The following is a 24,188-nucleotide window of genomic DNA, read 5'->3' as shown; positions in this document are numbered from 1 at the left end:
TGTGATGCCGTAATAGTGATATTAGTACTGTAGTAGTAGTAGTAATAATGGTAGTAGTTGTAGTAGTAGTAGTAGTAGTAATAATAATAATAATAATAATAATAATAATAATACGTGGATGGATGGATGCATATAGAGGGACGGGTAGACAGATTAAAAGATGAATAATTAAATGAATAAACATAGATTGATAGACAGACAGACGTGTGGATAGATATTATAAAAGTACAGACAGATAGCTACAAATAGACAGTCAGCTCTTTAACTACCCTTCCCTGTCTTTCCCCTCCTGCAGAAGTGGAACTCGTGTGTGTGGCGCCCCGAGGCCATGAGAGACTGGGTAGGGAACAGCTTGGGGCCAGCGCTGAGGGGGGCGGGGCTGGGGCGGATCGAGATCTTTGTGGGAGACGAGAACAGGAGGGCGCTACCGATGTTTAGAGATGTCGTAAGTCCAGAAAGGTCGTAAGTTATGTCGTAAGTTCATAGAGGTTGGAAGTTCAGAGTTGTAAGTAAAGATGTCGTAAGTTAAGAGAGGTAAGTTATGTCGTAAGTTCAGGTGTCGTAAGTTAAGTGAGGTCCTAAGTAGAGGGGCGGACATTGATGAGCATAATGACCCCTCCAATTATTGCTCTGCCTTGATTCGGACACTGATGATTACGCGGATATATGTAATGTATTTTGTGACGTGGATGGAAGGCTGTTGACTGCTGTAATTAGTTTACTGATGAGAGAGAAGTAATTGCAAGGGTAGGTGGACATTTAAAAAGGTCGGTATCTGTGTTGGAGTGAGACCATTCTTTGTTTTTGAATGTCTGTTGCTATCCTTTATGTCTGTCACTGTCTTTCTGTCTGTCTGCCTTCTTTCTTTGTCTGTCTGTTACTCTCTTTCCTTCTTTCTGTCTCTGTCACTGTTTCTTCATTTTTTTCGCTTTCTTTCCCTGATTGCTAGTGTGTTTACAGATACTGGGAGACGCCAAGGCCAGTGAATACGTAAGCGGTCTTGCGATTCACTGGTATACTGATGTGGATTATCCTGACTCGCCAGAACTCACCCACACCCACCTCCTGTACCCCAACAAGTACCTTCTCTACACCGAGGCTTGCGTTGGTTAGTACACGGGGAATATCCGTGACCTCTGTTGCAATAGTACCTCATTTTAGGTCACAGGGATGAGCTAAGTATAGTACAAGTCGTTATCATTGTTAAGTCAGGCATGTGTTGTCAAATTTCATAACTAGAATTAAATGGGATGTCTCTCATTATTATTTATTTGTTTATTTGTGTGTCAGTGCAGGGAATGGATGACTTGCGTGACTCTGTGGCGCTTGGGTCTTGGCTGCGAGGGGAACTCTACGCCAGAAATATAATACAGGTGGGCACTGGCTGCATCCCATCATCATCGTCATCATCGTCATCATCATCATCACCATCATCATCGTCATCATCATCATCGTCATCACCATCATCATCGTTGTCATCGTCATTGCCATCATTATCATTATCCTCGTTATAAACAACATCATCGTCATCATCGCCATCATCATCATAGTTATACTGCTACTCCTACTGCTAGTACTACTTCTACTACTGCTACTTCTACTACTACTACTACTGCTACCACCTAACCAATGTGTCCCTCAGACGGTGAACCAGCACGTGACTGGGTGGGTGGACTGGAACCTGGCTCTGGACACCACTGGAGGGCCGAACTGGGCTGGAAACACTGTCGATGCGCCTATCATCATCAACCCGGTGAGAGAGAGAGAGAATCATTCATTAGACTTCTTTTATGCTAACATGGTCCAGATTTTCATCCTTTTGCAGCTTATTTCACGTAGCTCAGTGGCAGAAAGTCAGTGCAACAACTCTACGTCCTTTCCATGGCACTTCTTCGTTACTAGCATCATATTCTAATATTTGTGTTAAAACTCAGCATTCAAGATGGGGGGATGGCAATTTTAGGCCAAGTTAGAAGAAAGACATCATGCCATAATCACTCGCAAAGCATATTTTTTCTCTATTTCTATATATCTGTATCTATCTATCTATCCATCCATCTGTCTATTTATCTATATCTTTAAAAAATCATCTTAAATTCCACTTCCTACTCATTCATGTAGTAGAAGTTCTTGTGTTACTCTTTTCATATATTCATTTGAGCTGGCTGGTAATTTCGTGGTCTAGGGGTAACCAGTGGATGATTTTCCCTGATAAATGCATGATTAAATCCCTGTTATATGCCTGGAGGTTTCTGATAATTAAACCCTCCAAGATCCTGGACCAGTCATCTACCCTCATCTGTACTCGATGTAACTCTAACTCTATTTACTGAAGGGAGTGCGCCTCCTATGCTTTGCAATAATTTAGCCAAGCCGCAGTAAGCATTTCAAAAGAGGCAGTATGTGATTTACTCGTATCTAACAGACACATATTAATTATTCCATGTTCCCCACCCCCTCCCCCCTGGTTGAAGGAGAAAGACGAGTTCTACAAGCAGCCGATGTTCTACGCAATGGGTCACTTCAGTAAGTTCGTGCCGGCGGGGTCAGTGGCAGTGCCGTCCTGGGTGAGGGATGGTGGAAGGGAGCGTCTGCACACCGCCGCCTTCCTACACCCTGAGGGACATCTGGTGGTGGTCATCCTTAACATGTTAGTTACCTCGATATTTGTATGCACACACTCACGCACCCTGCTACAACCCCACACGCTTTCACACTACCCCACACCTTCTCACTCTGTTCTCACTTCCTCACACCTACTGCACAGGCAGGCACTGACGAGCACCATGTACATGTTGCTGTCCACCCTGGATGGGACACCTGCAGCATCCACCCGGGAGCCAGACCTCCTCATATTTCCCTGCACTTCGCCATGGCAAAGATCCTGATCTGACCCGGGCCAGGTGCAGTCTGCCACAAGGGGGCGCTGGATTCCTACACAGTGTGTGTGCTGCACTGGGCCTGTAGGACGGTCCCACAGAAGCAGTTGTTTACTTGAGTTCCACGAGTCTACTCAGCCATACAGCCCGGGGTTAAACAGCAACAACACACCACACAGGAAAATGTTTATGTGCTTCATAATGCTTGCTAAACTGAGACCATCCTGTTGTGGCGGCCATAATACATCAGTAACAAATACGGTCGAACTAATATTATGTGTTGGTGTGCAGGGATGAGGCAGCGGTGAAGGTGAGCCACAAGACTGACTTTGGAGCGTATGCCAGCTTCACCGTGCCTGGCAGAGCCATCCAGACACTGCTCCTGCCACTGGACTCCACACGCACACACCCCGCCGCCATGTACACTAAGAAGACACAGGAGGGGTGCGCTGGGGATGGGGAGTGAGGAAGGGGAGAAGCTGGTGGGGTGTGGGGAATAGGAGGGAGAAGGAGGAAAAGGATGAGGAAGAAGCGGGGACGAGGAGGAAGTGAGATGTGAGGAAGTGAAGAAGGATGTTGTCGTGAGGACGAGGAAGAGGAGGAGGTGATAAGGTGTGAAGAATGAGGGAGGGGGAGAGGAGGACACAGACTGTGATACAGGAAAATTTACAAAGGACAGGAAGAGAAAGGGGACTTAAGGGAAAGGGTGTGAGGACGAGGAGAGGGAGGGCCATGCAGAGTGAGGAAGAGAGGAAAGTGTATGGTGAGGAAGGGAGATGAAAGGGAGAGGAAGGAGGAAGAGGGAAGAAAAAGGAAATGTAGAAGAAAGTATCAGTGAGGAGATGGCAGGAGGGAAATGATGAAGAGGGAAAGAAATGTGCTGCAGAGGAAAGCGAAGAGGAGAAGAAGTGGCAAGAGAGAAGTGTGGATAACTGTAAGATGAAAAGAGAAGGGAAGGAAGGTGTAGGGAAGGGAAGTGACGAGGAAGAGGAGGAAGGGAAGTGCTATAAGAGAGGGTACGTGTTAAAGAAGTAGTAAGTTGTCCCATTAATCTCTTCAATATGGTGACATTTTATCTTATAGCATTGTTGCTGCCAGATGATTTTATTCAATTTAGGATCCCTTAGTTGAAAGATGTTTATGAAAGCTACATCTAACCCCTCCAGTGACAAAATTACATAAACTAATTGGAAAATGAAATATCCTTGAGCGAATATCATCATCTGGACAAACCCAAAATAGAAAGTGACCGAAGATTTGAATGTTAGTGAAGGGAAGAACAGTATCAGGGACCAAGAATGTACGATAATTGAAATGCTTAACTGACTCATAATAAATCTTTAGCTGGACGATGTTAGTATTCATGAAACAAATCCTTCACAGTGATTTTATAACTTTAGCCCTCCAAGTTCTTTTTCTATATAATTATCAGTAAGTATAGACCTTTTCCTATGTGGATGTTCAATGCAGTTCAGCCGTTTCACTGCAATAATAGGAGGCACAAGACAAATAATTGGAGGAAAAATGACTTGGCACCAATACTTGTTAGAATTAATGAACAAGAATGTTTATAAGTGTAGTTGACAGTCGTAGTGGTGTGTGTGTGTGTGTGTGTGTGTGTGTGTGTGTGTGTGTGTGTGTGTGTGTGTGTGTGTGAGAGAGAGAGAGAGAGAGAGAGAGAGAAAGCGATTTAATTCCACCAATATTGGTGGAAGGACTGAGGGTCAGGCAAAAGGTTAATCTGTTTTGAGAAAAAAAAAATGATCAAGGGTCAAGTCAAGCCAGTGTCAACCAGACTTAAGCCAAAGTTAGTAGGAGGATTGAGGGTTGGATAGGAGTCCAGTAATTTGATTTTAATAAGAGTACATCACAGGGAAACAATTGATTCAATACTGAGAACAAATCAAAAATTTAGGTCACAGGACAATGTCAGCTCGATTTTGATTTGACCTGAACTGAACTTGGTGGGAAGGTTGAGATGCTACACACTCTCCCATCCCAGCTCAAATACGACACAATGGATCTTGGGGGGGAAAAACACGCAGCCATACTGAGGCTGGGAAAATCAGAGTATGTTGGCGGGAAACAGTGGACTCTGATGCCAACTTATACAAAGACCACGTGGCGGTGCAATGAACTGCGTACTGTGGCTGAGTTTCTTGCGTAAAAACAACGTTTGCGCATGGCAAGGCAAGACGAGAATAGCTATGTGCGCCTGGTATCGTTGGACGAGCAGTGTAGGCAGGTTCAAGTTCACTGTTCACTTACAAATATCAAACATCTTTTTATAACTGCCTAGAATGACACTGCAGCGGTCTGGCGGGGATTGTGGGGCTACTTTTGTTTTTAGGAACAAACTGAGTAGACTATATACAATAGATAAGCTTCATTACGCTTTTCATATGTAGCAACACATGATGATAATGACGTAGTTGAGGCAGTGGGTAAATTTGTCACCCTGTGAGGTTAGACGGGTGGGAGACTGCCAGACATCTCGCGCACAGCTGTCCTACCTAAAATGTTCGCTTCTCTTTGTTTCTCACCTGAAGGTACACGTGATCCCCCATAAAGTATTGAGGTCGTGGGGTGCACAGTATACAGTTGCACTGAGGGTTTAGAGAGAGAGTGTACCGGTTATCTACAAGGCTCGCTTTGATGAAATACGCAGTGCGTCACTAGCAGTAAGTTTATACGTAAATCACACAATCAAAATCGTCTCGTGTTATCCCCATCAAATAACTCACCCCCCCCCAAAAAAAAAAAGCAAAGGGACAATGTGCACGGCCTACCTATCTCCTCTTTTGATGAGATAATATAAATCATGAACTTCCGTCAGACTTGGTTGTGCTTTGTGAACGTAGTTATCCACAATATTAAATTATTATTAATTAATCTGCTGATATTAAAGAAGTTATTCGTATAGACAAGAAGGGATGCTCAGAGCAGCACCCGCGCCCGCCAGTTCTAGGCTACAAAACGATTTACACACACACACACACACACAGTTTATTGAATTCCTAACCTCTGTACAGACAGGGTAAACATAGAAGAGTCAAGGTCAGGCTAAATAGTTTGAGTCAAACATAAACATGTAAACATAAATATGAATTCTTTCCTGCTTGAACTAACCTCATCGAATATATGACTGCCGCATTAACTTAATAAACACATGATTCACATCGCATTACACAAGTTATCTATTTAATGAGTAACGCTGATGCCAACTGCTGCTTATGTAATGCTCTTTGGTATGTCGTATTCGCATGACTTATTATTTTACCAGTACCCGTATTACTATTAGCCTTTATTTTGACTATCGATTTCCCAGTCATTATGTTTTTGCCAGCAGTATGTGCATAAAGTTCATTGTTTTATCATGAAAAGCCGCAGATAAAACTATCGAAAAACACAATTTAAAGAGGCCGCCGAGACATTAGCCAATAAGAATAAGAGTTTCTGAAGTGCTATGATACTCCAGCCAATCCCAAGCGGCCATATAATCAAAACATTGCTAAACTCTCCAATATGGGACGATTTTCTCTATTAATAGTATATATTATAATACCTTTTGAATGGTACAGGTAATACAGCGTATCAATTACCTGAATACTTAAGAAATTTTGGAAGAATCAAGGTAGATTTAAAGGACCACATAATGATGCTAAATTAGAAAGTACAGCATATTATTGGAACTTTGCTTACCAACAAATAGTCGTCAGCTGGAATCTTGAGGAAGAGGGAGGGGACAGGAGCTGCGTAGCATTTTTACAATATTCAGGCGGATTTTATCCGTCTTTCCTAATCAAAGCATCGGCCAAGAGTAAAAGGTGAGTTTTAAACCATTTCTGGAAACGATGATGTGATTTGGTGTGAGAAAGATAACATAAATTAGCCGGAATCAGAGGAACATTGACAGTACTTGTACCTTGGGTCCTCGCTACCACATTTGCCCCTAAAAACTTACTGTTACTCAGGTTAAAGTGTGTTTGGTGCTTAGTCATTTTTCCAGGAATCATCAGTAGTGCAAGATGATCGATATACAATCATTTTATACAGTACTGAAAGTGAAATATTGGCTTTGACCCTAATTTCTTATGATTTCATTCTCATTACGAACTATCGTCAGGAAATTGCCAAGTTTGTGGTTTCTCAGTATTCGTTTACAAGACTACCATCACCGCAGTTTAATGCAGCTTGAGGTAGAATATAATTATTCTACACGGGCTTTACCAGAGGGAGCTTTTCCATTTAGTTTTGGTTAGCCGTTTCCCCAATTGTTCCCAAGGTTAGGCTGTATGTTTCTCATTTCTAGTGTCAGTTGTTTGTAGTTATAATTGTTTTACTGATTAATTTCCAGGGCCTTTTAATGCATTATAAGTGTGTTTGATTTTGATAGAGTGCTGAAATTCACCCAGGAACTCCCATACCAGTTAGCTAATTGAATTACGTCTAGTTTAGGTTATATTATGGCTTGGTTAAATCTATGGTCATTATTATAGGAAATGGTCATTGCAGGGGACCTCTGTTTTCAGGTAAGACCACAAAGTGTGGGTTAGGTGTGGCTGGGTTATGTACGGTTATAAGTAGAATAGTAACTACTGTGATGTGCAAGGAAGAACACATGCAAAATACAGGTGCTGGATAAACAACAGGAGAACAGTGACTAAACATTATAAAATGTTTAAAATGAAAGATGATGGAAACAATGTGAAGCATAATTGAACTTTCTTGGACGGACATTTTTGGTGATCCCATTGAAGTCATCTTAGCTACAGTACTTAACCTAAGTCATCTACAGTGGATTGTATTGTTTATAAAGGCATCAACTTGCTTTGGCCTTGGTCAGCTAATGGCAGTTCTCCATGCTGCTCAATCTCTGGCAGCCTCCCTATTCAGTCCCTTGTCCCTGAGGTCACACTATGACCTCGTTCCAGGTCTTTTTCGGTCTGCCACTTGCACATCTACCCCTGATGGTCACATTTGTCGCCTTCCACATTCATTTGTTATACTCCATCCTGTCAGCATTCCCAAACCATCTCTGTTTGCCCCTTAGCATATGAAGTCCCATCCTTCCTCTCTAACTCTTCATACGATATGCAGTCCTAGCGCCCCCAGGCCTTGAATTCAAGGACACACTACACTTCCATCTAATCTTTCTCATATCTGTATGTTTAAACCTACCAATATCCTCTGCCCTTACTGCCAAGGTCTCACCATTATACAGCATTACTCTCTTAACACATGCTGCATATAAAGATCCCTTAGCACAGAGGGAGAACCCTCTCAGTGTGAGGAGAGGTATAGACTCCTCCCCTCCTTTTATTTTTCCATGTTAAAAATGTTTATGGGAATCAAGGTTGCAAACAAAACCTACATAGCTTCATTATGATATCTCTTTATATAATTTGTGTATCAGTCAATATATGTACTGGTATGGCATTACAGTAGTTTGTTTTTCCGTGAAGTCCAGTTCTTGATTCATTCCCCATCTTGACATTCTTGAGCGCCTCACACACTCACATCCTGCTGATCCCATCCTCCCTTCTTGCCTCGCTTCTACCCATTTCCCAGCTATTTACTCATGCTATACTAGCACTGCTTTCATTCTGTAGATTCAGCAGCTCATTAAAATGATCCCTCCATGTGACCAGTCTGTATCTTCTCCACTTGCATGTTGCTGTAGCTACCTTCCATGTCAGCCAATCAGTGTCCTACATTCCATATTACATTTTTTATTTTTTATTTATTTATTTATTTATTTTTTTACTCCATCCACTCTTTTCCGACTCTTCCTCACTAGTCTCTTTCACTTTTCCTCTTCCCATTACACAGCTCTCTCTTCTTTTCTCTCCACATCTCAGTCCCTCTACTTCCCATCTAGTCACTTTATGCCTTTTGCGTGTCTTCCACAGTTTCTTTCATCACCTCCTTCCACTGTGCTTTTCATTTCACTCCTCATCTCTTCTCCTAACCACAAACACCACCTCATGTGCTTTACAAATTTGTCCTGTCAACATCTTACACCTTCCACCTCCTCCATCTGGTCCATTTAATACAGGTATCTACCCACTCACTTCCCCACTTTTTGGTTGTATCCATCCTTTTTTCCTCCTGGAGCCTTTCTCCTGTCTTTGCAACAGCTTTTTTTGTCTACACCTCTTTACTCATTGCTTTTTCACCTTTATACTTGACATTATATATATAATAACCAGACAAGCCACTGTCCAGTTCCTTATAGGTTCAAGTATCAAACAGATCTCATTCAGTCGTTTATACACATATCTACATAATACTGTATAATTCATGCTGCCTCCACTTGACTTTCTTGAGTTAGGCATGGCTCGCATTAGCAGAAAGGTTAATTGACAGCTAACAGCACTATTTCAAAAGCTACCCTAAGCAGCATAAAATTGTTGGGATAGCAAGAAATAATTATAAGATTATGTGACACCGTATTGAAGGGGTTGCTGTCACCTAGCAAAATCATGACTCTCCCCATAACTAGTTTAAAAAAAAAAAAAAATGTCCATAACTTGAAGATATGGTATTGTAGGTGCTAATTTTTCTGAATATTTTTGCCGTGTATGCTTGATGGTGGAAGTATGGCATCATATTATGTACCCTCATAGTCAAGTTTGGTTAAGCACTGATGACGTTTACTGTAGAACTTCAGTACTAGTTTTGATTTACTGTATTTGTAGTCTACATGAAAATCAGTGAATACTGTACTGTACAGTATATGACTTTTTTTTTGTTTTTATACAGCACCAGTACCTTAGTTGCATACAGAAGTTATGAAACCTCTATAGTATTTTAGAACTTGCCCCTTACCGGCACTTTAAGGGCTACGTGTAAGTCCACAGGAGTAAAAGAGTTAAATACATAGGACAGAATTCTTTGCATCTGTCAATACATTGGAGAAACCGTTACCAGCAAAGACATGATGCAATTACTATCACTTGCCTTTATCACGGCTTCTCGAGTTTCCTTATCGGTTCTGTCACGACCATCTTGTCCTTTAGCTGACATTGCAGTTTGTGATTCATTTTAAGATTTAGACATTAGTGGATGAAATTGATAAAGATATCTTGTACTTATATTCTGTACAGAATCTTAGTGGTCAGTTTATTATTAAAACACTTTGCCTATGATAAGTTTGTGAGCAGGATAAAATTAATCTTCATAAGCTACAATTGATAACAAATTTCTTAACTTGCTGCTGTAGCTTTCAATCTTTTTTCTTGCATTGGATTTTTCTGAACTGATGAAATAGTGTGGCATTAACAGGAATAAAGGATGTAGTACAAGATTTGGCATATTACAGATAAGTGTTAATGCTAATGAGTTATGACACAGACTAGGCATGCTTCATCACTTGTTAACCTTTCCTGAAATAACCAGTCTGTTATAGTAAAGAGAATTGTGAAGATTCTAGTTGCAAATACAGTACCGTAGTTACACGAATGCTTCACAGCTGATGAATAAGACACATTTTACTGTTCTAGCACTATATATTTATTTTGTTTATTTATTTTTGCGCAGATAGTAAAGGATTAATAGGAAATGCCTGTGTTTTGGCTTAAAACTCGTTAAAATTGTTCTGACTCTTTTGTGGATTGTATCATGACTTGATTGTAAGCTATTGTAATGAGAGAAGTAGAGTGGAGAGGCACTATTGCCCCCTGATGATGCATTCTTCTTTCTGTCCTTCTGTAACTTGTAACATTATATTAGTTATAGTAATTAAAAGTAGCAGTTGATTTGAACTTGCTGTTAGCTAACCAAGCAGATTGTAGTTATTACTGTATATGCAACTTAAACCCAAACTGATATAAAGTTATGAGTTACTGAATGGCAGGAGGAGGAATGGAACTTTGGAGAACAATAGTACATACTGTAGCATGTGAGATGGAGGGAGGGGAACCTTATGATGGAGCGCTGGATAATGCTAAACCAATTTCTTCATGGCCACCCTCTTCAGAAGGTAGATAAGGTGATATCTAGAAACAGGAATTCAAAAACACAAAAACTTTGAGAAGCAGTCAGTTTAGTGACAGTTAATTAGAGTTTCATAATGCAAGAAATAATGTACCCTGTAATTGTCTTTATCAGTACAGTTTTATCTTTAAGCATTAATGATACAGTAAGATCTTTTCATAAATCTCATTTATTGATTTATTTGCATATTTATATTTTTAACCTTTTTCTATTAGGACTTTCTGTAATTTGTGCAGTTCTTCCAGATATAATTTCCCTAGCATTCGGTGTGGACTTCGTGTAGTTCTTCCTGATATAATTTCCCAACCATTTTTTTTGCCATCCAACAGATGCCGGATAATGTGACCCTGATTATCAAGGCAGCCAATCAGAGTGTGCCAGACCAACAGGTGTTGTGTGACTCGAACTGGACCGTGTCAGCCCTCAAGGCACACATTGCATCTGTTCATCCTGCCAAACCGGTCAGTCACCTTGGCTGCTGTAGGCTGTGTGTGTTTGTGTGGGAGGGGGATGAGTTTTACAGATTTTGGACATGGAGGGAGGGAGGTGGTGTGTGTGTGTGTGTACAGTACTGTACTGTATGTTTGTTACATTCTGTAAAAGATTTTTTATAATTGGATAGTATTTACTTTGCCTTGTGTATTAAGTTACTTGTAACTGATGATGGCAAGAGAGAGATTGTAAGTGAAGCTAGCAGAACAACAGAGAGAGGAAGACCGAGAATGAGATGAGGTGATTTACGTTTATCTTAATCATACAACAAGCAAACATATACAGTATATTCAGGATCGAGGTGACTTTCTGAACTGGCAGGGTGTGATACAGCTTTCCTTTACCATTTACTTCAAGAGGTCTTTCCTAGGCAGAGTTAAATTGTGTGGAGATAACAAGAATTGAATGAAAACTGCATCATTGGATTGAAGGGGATAAGGAGAATGAGGAGAGGAAGTTCAAGATAAGATTAAGAGCTGAAGTGGAGGAGTACATGAGGGAGGAAGGCTTGTAGTGGTAGGGAGAGTTGTGATAAGTGGTGATAGCCAGGCTTGGAGGCTTTTTTATCACAACCACCTAGATAAACTGTGGCATTAAAAATCGGAAAATAAATGGACAGATAGCACTGGTAATTGGCCAGCTCCCTGTCTGTTCCTCTTCCCACAGTATGTTGCATTTGTACAGATGCTGAGAATGTGGTGCACTGGACAGCTTTACCTGCTGTGATGTTTGTCATCCCTTTAACAGTGGACTGAATCGCAATTTTTGCTTGTCTTTAATGGAAGGGGCAGTGTTGAAAACTAAAAGTGTAATTGATAAAAACTGCATTTTTTCTTCTGCAGATTAGAACCAAGAACACATGTGTAGTCTTTGTTATCTTGCTGTAGTTGCTTTTGATATTGCGTAACTCATTGTTCTAACTGAGCAGACCAGCCAGCCGCAGGTCAGCAAGTGCTTCTGTCGGGCTGTCCTACAGGTACAGTAGCACATGCACTGTGTAGGGATCTGGTGCCCCCTTGTGGTAGACAGCACTTCGCTAGGGTCACAGTAGGGTCCTTCCCATAGCAAGGTGCAGGAAATATAGGGAGGTTTGGTGGTAGGTTGTAGTAAATCTTGGCCATTCTGCTGTTAAAAATAACAATATTGGAGAGCAATGGGTTTCTAACATCAAGCAGAAGAATAGCAGACCACTTATCTTTCAGTGGCCAAGGCAGGACTGACAGGGATGACAGGAGAACCATGATATGTAATGCAGAAAAAAAAGTAATACAGTATTATGTACGTCATATAACATTCATCGGGGTTAATCCCATAAATCACTGTCTTCTTATTTCATTCTTGTTGATAGAGTTTAAAAAAAAATGGAAATACAGTACAGTATTATGTATACAGGGTACAGTGTATGATGTCTGCCAGAGTTAATTGCATAAATAATTTCTATTTTTGTTGCCACTAGACGTTTTCATTCAGCATAGGAGTACACCCTAGTAGTGAAGGGGTTAATCTATCTGTCTATAGCCAGATGCCATAATCCCGTAAGGGGTGACCGTTTGTCTTTGAGTTGGTTGTTTTACAGGGAGGGGCAGTAACCCTCTGCCAACCCACTTGACGACATGTAGGGAACATGTATGGGTTGGTTATATAGCTTCCACCCAGTGTGGTAAATGGTGTCCTGGCAAACAGAAGACATTAGACTTGCCACTCAGCATAAAGCCACCTGAAAAAGAAAGAAGAATATTGTACCTGTATTAAAAAGTGACAGGAAAGATAGGAGAAATAGGAAGATAGGAGAACAGACACAGAAAAAGAATGATAAAGGTGAAGGAAGTAGTAGGTAGTACTGCATCAAGTGAGTGGATGATGGTCACCACCACCTACCACCATGGAAGCTATAAAACACCTCCAGTAGAAAGAGTCTTCCCTGAGCTTAAGAGTGATTTGTAGGTTACACAAACTAGGTAAAAATGTCCATGGGGTAAAGAGGGCAGTGGTCCTGAGTACTGACAGCATAATATGAGAGAGTCTCTTACGCTGACACAGGCAAGCATGTTGGTGCCGTTTTTGACAGTACGATACAACAGGGAGAAGAGGGGGGAGCTGTGTGCAGTTCATATGTTTTGTAAATTATGCAGCATTTTCGCTCAATTTTCCTCTCATTTTTTATGTCCTTCCACTCAGGGGGAGAGAGAGAGAGAGAGAGAGAGAGGCTATTATATGTACATACCTACAAACATTCTCATCTTGTAGCATAGTATTTCCATTCTCAGTTCTGTCTAACCACATCTGTGTTCCCGTTGCTGAGATTGCCCATAACCCCCCACCTCCACCCTGTACTCTCATACCAGCCAGATGTTTATATTCTCAGTGAGACGTGGCATCAGTGTGAGAGAGGGGCAGGTGCTGTGAACACTTGTGGGGGGTGGGATGGGGATGAGATCTACAGTATTGAGTGCACTTGGGAGTGAGTAGTGAGATACTAAGGAGCACACTGCACAGCTAGGCATACCTTGATGGAGTGGTAATGTGGTAAGTTCTAGGTTGAGAGAGAGAGAGAGACTGTGAAGTATTAGTGTGCTTCAAAACATATATTGAACAGAGAGAGAGAGAAAAAAGAATTTGGTGAGACGTGCCGTGTTTGAGAACACATCAGACAACTGCAGAACACGCAGCACAGATTGACATTTTTTAGTGCCATGGCTTTGAGGTGGGTTTTGACTTAGGGGAAGAGAGATTACGTGCTGTGTGTGTGTGTGTGTGTGTGTGTGTGTGTGTGTGTGTGTGTGTGTGTTTGTGTGAAAGAGAGAGAGAGAGAGACAGACAGACAGAATCTTATTTATGTGGTTCATTAACATGTGCATGATGAAGTGTATGTGATTAAAAGCCTTATTGTCTATTAACGATGATTTAGTAATTGTAGCATTCAGTCTTACTGTTTTAACAAGATGCAGGTGTTTTGTGATTGGTGAGGTAAGAGAGACATTAATTGATTTCAAGAACAGCAGAGATGAGTTACCTGAGGAGTGCATGTGAAGTCACCCAGGAAGTGAAGTTAAGCTCATTTTCTTCATTTGCTTCACATGGACAAATTCGTAAATGCTATATCTAAGAAATTTTACGAGAATAAAGATCAGGATGCATTTCAGGAAAAACGTGAGTGAGGGATTAGTCTTTATCTGTGTGTGATAGCCTAGTGATTAGATCAACTTAATCAGGGTGACAGCCTAACAGTGTGTGTGAGGATTCAGTCCATCTCAATTGACTGGAGGTTATTTATTCATGTAGTGCCATTATGAGAGGTTGATCATCCATTCTAAACCCCTTCGGTATGATGTATTCTTGGCTTTATGATGACCTTTTTCCTTCATTCTTGATTTTCCCAGATATCTTTATGCATTTTAGACTAGATCTGTGGTAATGATGGAGTTATTGAAGATTATATAATCCTTCCAATTTGAATATGTCAACAAAACAGAATGTATTTGTGTGGTAGTATCACGAATAAAGGAGAGAGAGAGAGTGAGAGAGAGGGAATACAGTAGTCCCATTGTTTAGTGGAGGATAGAAGTTGAACTCTTCCTCTAACATATGTATAACACTTGTTGAACTTTTTATTTTTTTTTCTTTTACCTGTGTATTACTAGTATTAGTAGTTGTAGTAGTAGTATGATTATTATTATTAGTATTAGTATTAGTATTATTATTAGGTGGCTCTACGCTGAGTGACAAGCGAAATGGTTTCCTGTACACCAGGAAACGATTTACTACAGTGGGTACCAGACTATGACGCCTGGTGCTTTAATGGGCCATTAAGGCGCTCCAGTCAGATTGAGCCGGTGCAAGTTTATATCCAAGGGGTGGGTGGGGTTTATTGCTCATGTAATGCCACTCAGGAATGAGTGAGGTTGGTCACTTCTCATCTTAAATCCCAGGACCAACTTGCCTAGCCCCAGGCTCCTACCCATGGGGCAACACTGGATTAGGTGATGATGATCATTATTTGTTCATTCGTTCATTTTTGAAGGCCCCAACATGCTTGCCTGCATCGGCCTTGGTCACCTAATGTCGGCCCTCCATGCTGCTCAATCTCTGGCAGCTTCCCTGTTCAATCCTTTATCCCTGTGGTCACACTCACTGACCTCGTCCCAGGTCTTTTTCGGTCTACCTCTCGCGACCCGACCCCTAACATTAACACTTCTCACTTTCAGCATCCTATTATCATCCCCCATCCTCTCCACATGCCCAAACTATCTCAGTCTACCTCTCCCCATCACAAACGCCAATACATTCCATTTCCATCCTATCCTTCAACTCTTCCATTGCACACCTTGCCTTCCCAGGCCTCACACTCAAGGGACACACTGCACATCTACATAATCATTGTATTTCTGTCTGTTTGGGCCTACTAATATCCTCTTTCTTTACTGTCCAAGTCTCACCACCATACAGCATTACACTTATAACACATGCTGCATACAAAGATCCTTTAGCACTGAGAGAGAGCCCTCTCAATGTCAGGAGAGGCACCAGCTCCCTGAACTTCTTCCAACCACTCCTCACTCTAGCCACAGAGCTAGCTCCAGCCCCACCTCCAGCACATAACATGTCTCCCAAATAACAAAACTCTTCCACACATTCAAGAGACTCACCGGCAAGTTCAGTCTTTTCATGCCTGACAGTCTCCATCTGCTCTCCCTGACACATCACACACATGAAATTGGCATTATATTGTAATTCTACCTCTGACGCCACTATATCTCTTATGCACCCACTTATCACAGACACTGCACAAAATGGAATTACTTCCCACACCCTCGTGGCAAATCGCACGTGGCCACTGACCCCCTTTTTTGACAGTACCACCATCAGCCCTAGATATCATCACTTTTTGTTTTATCTGCATTATTATTAATACAGTATTATTACTATTATTATTATTATCATCATTATTATTGTTATTATTATTAGGTAGTGTGATGAGTGATGATGGAAGTTTGGAGGGTTAAGTGCTTGAAAGGGTACAACAAGGAAGAAAGGTTGCTGGTTCTCTGAAAGCAGTAATAAGAAACAGAGAAATGAGCATGGAAGTAAAAAAGTCGCTGCACAACAGTATGGAACTGAAGCTTGTACCTTGTAGGAAATACACAAGTCAAGAGTGAGAACAGTGAAAATGAAATATCTGAGAGGAGCCTGTTGAGTTACATGGAGAGACAGACTGATGAATGAGGAAGTGAAGGAGCGTTGTGGTGTGGATGTGATAGAAAGCAGACATTAAGATGGTTAGGTCATGTGGAGAGGAGGGAGAGCGAGAGACTAATGAGGAGAATGTATGCGAGTGAGGTGGAGGAAGGGGGAAGCCAAGGATGAGGTGGAGGGATGGAGTGGAGAGGTATATGAGAGAGGGAGGTGTGAGCTGGGAGTAGGGCAGTGAAATGGCGGTGGACCTGGTGACATGGAGGCAATTAGTTTGTGGCCATCCCTTATGGGATTAAGACGTCTGGCAATAGATAGATAGTATAATTATAGAGTTAAGATGACAAAAACCACTCGTGTTTTACTTTAGCAAATTTGTAATGTCTTGAACAGTTTTAAGTGCAAAACAGGTACCATACATATTAATTCATCTGCAACTTTATTATGGTACACTTTAGGTGAGGACAAGCTGTATTACTGTTGTACTTCTGTGTGATGGTTTTGGTAAAATGATGATACATTTCTTTCCAGAGGGTGGATGAACAGCGGTTAATCTACTCGGGACAACTTCTAGCAGACAACTTGGTGCTGCACAACATTTTACGACATCCTACGGAGAACAACGCATACACTATCCACTTAGTGTGTTCCCCACCCCGCTACACCCCACAACAGCCTGTCCCTTCTCCCACCACCCAGAAACAATCCCCCCAACGACCCTCCACACTATCAGCCAATCAGAGACGCAGCCCAGAACCCCCTTCTGTGTCCTCAGCAAGTCAGAGACCCAGTCTGGAACCCCCAGCCAATAACAGAGCGTCAGTATCAACAAATCAGGGCGAGATGAGTGGGTCGAGTCAAGAGGCAAATTCCCCAGCCCAGCCTGACACACTGGTTAATAATGAAGCGACAGGTGAGTGTGTTTATTATAATTAGACAGTGGTGTTTAGGTTCCTTTTTCACACACACATACATTTTTTAAAAATGTGTGGTAAAGTAGCAGTAGAAGACATGACATTATGGGCTGTACTCAATCATTGAAAGTTGCAGTTAGTAAGGCAAGTAAATACATACTCCCAGTACCAGTTATTCCATTATTTCTTCCAGTAAATTGCATGTAAATTGTTTATGGTCAGTGACACAGCCAGAGGGGTGGCCAGGGTGATCCTGGCGCCTGAAATGTGCCTAAACACCCCAGTGGCCAACCCGGATTTCCAGAGGAATACCTCCATACCCCCCAAAGAGGTCTCCTTGGGCCATCCCTTAAGTGGGTTTGGGCACCCTATTTTGAAAATCCTGGTTACACCCCCGGTTGTGGTATCCTAACCAAGCCTACCACAGTTTCTGTCTTTGGCCATATAATATGCAAAATAAGGATGGAGTAAAGTTTCTGCTTACAGTTCTGTGCTATAGGAAATTGGCAAACGAATATTATGGGGTTGAATTTTATGTAGGAAATGATATAAACTGACTTGATTCAATTTATGGGGCAGTGGACAGTGAGAATGAGGTGGTTCGAAGGAGAAAAAGTGATTCAATCATATGGAGCAATGGAGAGTGAGAATGGGGTACTTTAGTTGGAAGGAGAAAAAGTGGTAGGCTTAGAGCTAGGTGGAAGGGCAAGGTAAATAAGCATGGTATGTCATGAAACCTTACGTCATCAATTTATCAGGAGAGAAATGCTTAGATATCTTGTTCTTGATATGTTCTTCCTGCCCTCCTGCCCTCTGCATGCACAAGTTGCACAGTTAGGCATGCAAAATCCCTCTGATAAACCAAAATTTAATTACAGGATTACTCCATGGGTGAGAAGTATTGATGGTTTAAATGGTAGTATAATGAGCGTATATTAATGTTCCAGTATGAAGAGATTATATGGAGTGGAATGGATAAAGAGGAACATCTTTAGGTGGTTTAGGCAATACAAGTGGACAGAAGTCTGGTAATCCCAGTGTTTCATGTACAGTACATCATCATCATCATCATCATCTGGACCTCCTTTCCCAACCAAGGGCAGGGTGAGGAGTAGCAGCATCCAGACAGCCTAAGTTTGCCCAGTCCATTGGGCCACACTTCCATTCACTCAGTATTCAAGTCCCCGGAATCCTGGCTCTATCCGATACGCCAAAAACATTCACCACATCCTGTAGCTTCACATAAACGTATCCGATAGAGTATCATGTTCACAAATGGTAAACTCTGGAACGGTGGTCTCCTTTCGTTGTTTACTTTGCCATTTGCAGTGTACAGGCATCTTGAAGTACTAGATACTGACTGTTTTTTTATTCATACCAGAGCATATTTTTGCAGACATTCAATATGTGGCTCCTTAATTTCCAAAAAAAAGAAGGATGTATCTCAAAAAAACAGAATGGTTTGTTTCTGAAAAAAAGAATGGAAGAAACTTAATGAAATTGATACAAATCACATTTAGGTAATACCTAGTCTTCCTCGCAGATGGCGTTCGACGACGAAATGTGACCCCAGCATCTGAGTGGACCCCCCAGAGTATAGATGCAGCCTCCACGTACCCCACACAGCAGCTGCCCTTCACTGCACTGCAGGCCAGTGCTGGACCCATGCAGCAAATGGTGGCCATGCAGCAAATGTATGCTAACTACATGGCGTACATTCAGTAGTAAGTACAGTACTTGGATTGCAATTTACAGACAGTAACGAGTACCTTCCTATGCTCCCCGTGGGGCAACACTGGATTACATGATGAATGAATGAATGAAAACAAGTACCACGCATTCGGTGTTCACCTGTACATATGCGGCAGTGCGGTGTCTTAGTTACATAGATTTAGGCATAGCCTACTTCAAGATACGTCAGGAATATAGATATCTGTACACACAGTTGCAGTTGAAAGTGGGTAGATGAAACACTACTTTAACTGAAACAACTTCAACTTTGACGTGCAATTGGTTGATGATTTGGGGGGGGGGGGAACTAATTTCTTACTTCAGAACATGTTGTGACCCCAGGCTCATTTTGACATGAGTCCTTTGGATTGCAGGCTGAAGTTGCCCTGCTACATTCATAGGTTAAGGAAGAAAATGAGGGACATTTCTTTGGCTGAGCTGCCTGGTTATTGGTACCAGCATGTATTGATGTCCCTCACCAGCATTTGGGTTAAAATTAAATGAAGGAAAAGTGTTTATTCTGTAGCACTTTGGTAGTGAAACAGCTTATAAGCGCAGCATCTTTACGTGAGGCCTTGCAGTACGTCCTTAGGTTGTGGGAGTTAATAGCCATGTTTATTTCTCCAGCATGCAGATGGGGGGTGTGGTAAGTGGACTGGCATGGCCCCAACAGATGGTGCAGCTGCCCACCACAGCCACCGCCACCCCCACCCCTACAACACCAGATGTGGTCGACCCTCCACAGGCCCCGCTCGACCAGATCCAGCCACCTGAGCCCCAGCCACAGCAGCCACCACCACAGATCAGGATGAATGCACAAGGTTTGTACAGGTGACATTGTTTTTGTTGTTATTCTTATCATTCTTTAGGTCACTATAAACTTCCCTAACCCCTAAACGTCGCGCTATTTTTAATGCAGTCGTTACCTCACTATGGGCAGTTTCCTGGAAATTGCTTGTTTTCAAACCTTAATATCTCTGAGTGTCTAGCACTTTGGGAAACAAATTAAAGACCATATTACTCACCAATTCTTCCTCTTGCAAATGAAAGCATCCCCAGGTCTGTAGGTCATTGTTTTGATGAGTAATGATGTGAGGAAGAGAACTAATTTTCTTCATGAGAGTAGGACGTGTACGTGTGTCTGCCTGTGGCACTGACTGTGGCTTTGCTCTCGTGATAACTTCCTCATTACTAGATAAACTGGACACTGTTGTATCCAAGGCATTGCTTATGGCACTATCACTGATCCCTTTTCTAGTATCCTTGGAAAGAGGCTTGGCAGGGGTGGATGTTGCAATTGGCTACAGGCAGCACAGATGGAATCAGACTAAAAGGAACCTGAAGACATCATTGTACACCTGGCAGAAGTGCAGGACAGACTGACTCTCGCTTGTGTGCCATGGAGGGATTCCCTGCCTACCCTTTGGCACCGAGATAAAATGGTGGCCGGTTCAAATGGCGGCAGGAGGACCCTTGTGTGTGTAGCCGCTACCCGGCAGCCTTGTAGCTTCCCGAGTGTAACGTGTATAGACATTACCCGGGTGATAGGAGTTAACAGTACTATTTTCTTCAATTTTTGTCCTCACCATTATCCATATTTTGTTTGATGATGGTGGTGGTGGTGGTGGTGGTGGTGGTGGTGGTTGTGGTGGTGGTGGTGATGATGATGATAGTAATGATGTACAACTTTTTTGCAGGTGTGGAGGTTGATGAAGATGACGAGGATGAGGGTATGGGCCGCGATTGGCTGGACTGGATCTACGTGCTGTCTCGGATGCTGGTGCTTCTTTCAGTGGTGTACTTTTACTCCACACTGTCCCGGTTCATGGTGGTCGTCTGTATTGCCATGTTACTTTATCTGTGAGTTACATTTTAGTAGTTTGTGTAAGGGACAGTCAAGAAAAAACACTTGTAAAGTCTCTTTCGTGTTGCTTATTTTGACGGGCTTGGTTGATATAAATTCCACAGTAACATGAATTATGAGAGAGGAGTGTGTGAGTTGAAGAGAGGGCAGCCTAATTGTCGAGGATAGGGTGATATTATGGTGATTAATTTGTGGCCATCCCTTGCAGCATTAAGATGTATGCTGATGATAGATTGGTAGATTAATATTGATAAAGGTTGCTCATCACAGCTCCATTGCTGATTATGATCAGCCAGTTTTTCTCATTTATAGTACAAGTTATTTTGGAACACATCCTGACCCTTAATGAGAACTGTAGACTGTATTGGCATGACTGCTGTACCATGTGTTATGAAAAGTGGCTAAAAAAGTTTTTAAATTGTCACACCCTGAGATAGTTTTAGAATTTATAGTTATTTCATCCCTAGGGATGTGAATCAGAGGAGAAAGGCCCAGATACAGTCTTGTCTTCCCCTCTTCCTGTGCTATAGGTTAGGAATTCCATATTCAGTAAGCAGTCTGTGGGCTGATTGTCATAGAAAACACTCTTAGTACAGACGGGAAAAAATTTTGCTATGCTCACTTCAAGAAGTTTCATAGGAATACTCACGTGTTCAGTGATAAAATAAATACATTATTCTTCCTCCTTGCAAATAAAACAAATTGGAACACTGTACTCTATGTACTGTTGTTCAAAAGAGTATTCTTACTAAAGTGATGTGTCATTTTGACACAATGAACGATGAAATATGGAATACCAACACTGTTCGTATTGCTCTGCTCATTGTGAAGTCTTGCGTGCACGTGAGTAAGGATATATTTTTTGACTTGTAGGGATGATTTTGTGTGTGTGTGTGTGTGTGTGTGTGTGTGTGTGTGTGTGTGTGTGTGTGTGCTTGCGTGCGTGTAGCATGAAGTACCTAGTACTACTACCACATGAAACATATTTGTTGTTGCATCACCCTGTGTCTGGCTACTCATCAAACATAAGCATGCACTTTGCATCACAGGGAAATGCAGTAATATTGAAAACTAGTGGATATTATGAAAGACTCGCTGCAGTCTAACAAAAATACTGATATAGAACATGAAGGATCTAACATGGTAACAAGTATTTTATATCATTAATAGGTGTATACAATGTTTTGATTAAGAAATAATAGTTAATATGAATTCAGTAACACAAATGCTTGCATTGAATTTGTCACATCTTTATGTCAGTACAAAGAGAAGGGTTTGCCAGCCCTCCATTCTAAGGGCCTTACACACGACGGTGGGAATCAGGCATAATGTAGTTTTTTTTAATGTTTATTGTCCAGTCATGGTGATTGGGATAAAAGGTGAAAGAAAAAACATCATTTCTTTATTCCCCATTCTGGGTATTTCATTTTTTTGGTGGCTGATGTGATGCAAGCAACAGTGAGACATGCAATGTCATGAATGTGGCCCATTGAAATGAGATTTTTTATTTTTCAGTTTTTATCTCTGCTTACACACCCATACAGTTTGCATCAGAATATGTCGTGCTCCCCCTGTGGGTTACCACATAAATCAAGTCTCCTAAAATATCCTTTACTTACAGTTACCAAGCTGGATGGTTCCGACCAGCCAGGAGAATAGACCAGCCACAGCCAGCCAATCCAGATGACCAAAACAACAACAACAACAACAACATTGACCAGCTGAGACAAGCGGATGACGATGACGCTAATGATAACGAAGGAGATGACGACCAGTCAGAAGACGCACAGCCAGAGCCAGAGGAAAACAACACTGGAATTAGCAACAGGGTCATTGAGGAGGTGCCTGTAAGACCCTCCATCCTTGCCCTCTCCTGGACATTCCTCACCACATTTTTTACTTCCTTGATTCCTGAGCAACCACAGGGGATTTAGACACCAGTAACCACAAGGGTATAGATTGTAGTCTCTTGTACATTCTCTAGTTTTGTGTATATCCATGTGTGTGTGTGTTTGTGTGTGTGTATGTGTGTGTGTGTGTGTGTGTGTGTGTGTGTGTGTGTGTTGAAAAAGAGGGTCACTGTCTGAACTCCAAGCAGTTTTGCATTTCATGGAGGGAGTCTCAAACATATCTACAATTAACTCCCACTGGTAACTCTTACTGTAATTTACAGGAAGAACAAGAGGCACAAAATATCCATACTCGTTTGTCTTTGCCCTTGTTGCAGAATCGAACAACAGCTTATGATTATTTCCTTCATGTAATCAGGATTTGTTGTGGAAAGAGCAAGAGACATGGCAGAAGTTTAGTCTCCTTCTCCCACGTGCAAATCAGAGTCTAAGTTACACTAGGAAATTATTCATAAGTTTGTTTGTGAATCCAGTGCCAGTGATATTTATGGGGAAGAAGGGGGTTATTGCTTGAATGTTTAGTGGTGCTGTGTTCCAAAGAGGGAGAGGTTTGTTGTTAGCCAAGTATCTTTGTTGTGGATTTCAAGGCTTCATTGTCATCAAGTTATATAGCAAGTCCTTTCTTTATGCCAGTTCCCCCTCCCCCCCTCCCCCCATAAAGATTTATTATTTATGCTGAAGCACTTTTCTGTTATCTTTATCATCATTGTCATCTGTATCATTATCCTGACCATTTTCATTCCTAAAGACGGTGTTCTTTTTTCTAACAGAAAGCATATTATCCAGAGAATTCACATTTATACAAATACACTCCCCCGCCCCCGCCCCCCACCTCCAGTAGACATCATTGTATAAAGAGAGGACTTGTCGTACTAGTGTATTACAAGGGGAAAAAAAAAATAAACACTGGTAATATCCTGGTGTTTGAGCATACAGTCCATTAGAGAGGGTTTGTGTCTCATCATAAGAGGCCTTTATTCTTGAGTGTTATCCTCTTTACTCTGACAGTGTACTGGTATGTTTGATTCTTCTTGGGGTAGAAAAGGAAGTCTGAATGATGATGAGGATGCTACCACAACACAGTTTAATTTACATTTGGATAGACTTTGGACAGGAGAGACTAAATTTCATTAACCTCATTAGTATAAGAAATTAATCCCAGGTTGAGTAAAATCATCTAAGAAGCAGCAAGCCTAAACTAAGAAGGATA

General features: G+C 41.7%; 2 protein-coding genes across 2 annotated transcripts in view; both read left to right on the top strand.

The window, feature by feature from the left end:
* The window catches only part of LOC145400832 (lysosomal acid glucosylceramidase-like), a 6,962-nt gene extending 3,617 nt beyond the window's left edge, over nucleotides 1-3,345 (top strand). The window contains exons 6-10 of the mRNA XM_080273267.1: nucleotides 961-1,108; nucleotides 1,291-1,373; nucleotides 1,643-1,753; nucleotides 2,475-2,650; nucleotides 3,171-3,345. Coding sequence (XP_080129393.1) covers nucleotides 961-1,108; nucleotides 1,291-1,373; nucleotides 1,643-1,753; nucleotides 2,475-2,650; nucleotides 3,171-3,345 — 693 coding nt within the window. The remainder of the gene's footprint in view (nucleotides 1-960; nucleotides 1,109-1,290; nucleotides 1,374-1,642; nucleotides 1,754-2,474; nucleotides 2,651-3,170) is intronic.
* Nucleotides 3,346-6,610: 3,265 nt separating this feature from the next.
* On the top strand, nucleotides 6,611-23,829 carry Herp (Homocysteine-induced endoplasmic reticulum protein). The gene is made up of 7 exons (XM_080273128.1): nucleotides 6,611-6,706; nucleotides 11,207-11,338; nucleotides 17,091-17,472; nucleotides 19,017-19,197; nucleotides 19,832-20,025; nucleotides 20,902-21,064; nucleotides 22,690-23,829. Exons 2-7 carry the CDS (start codon nucleotides 11,207-11,209, stop codon nucleotides 23,000-23,002), a joined length of 1,365 nt encoding a protein of 454 aa, XP_080129254.1. The 5' UTR covers nucleotides 6,611-6,706; the 3' UTR covers nucleotides 23,003-23,829.
* Nucleotides 23,830-24,188: the final 359 nt, after the last annotated feature.

Source organism: Coenobita brevimanus, chromosome 53, assembly GCF_032717465.1.
Source record: "Coenobita brevimanus isolate Jiangsu-jjx chromosome 53, ASM3271746v2, whole genome shotgun sequence".
NCBI classification, from domain to species: Eukaryota; Metazoa; Arthropoda; class Malacostraca; order Decapoda; family Coenobitidae; genus Coenobita; species Coenobita brevimanus.
Note: the sequence above shows the minus strand (reverse complement) of the source record. Positions and strands in the feature narration are given on the sequence as shown.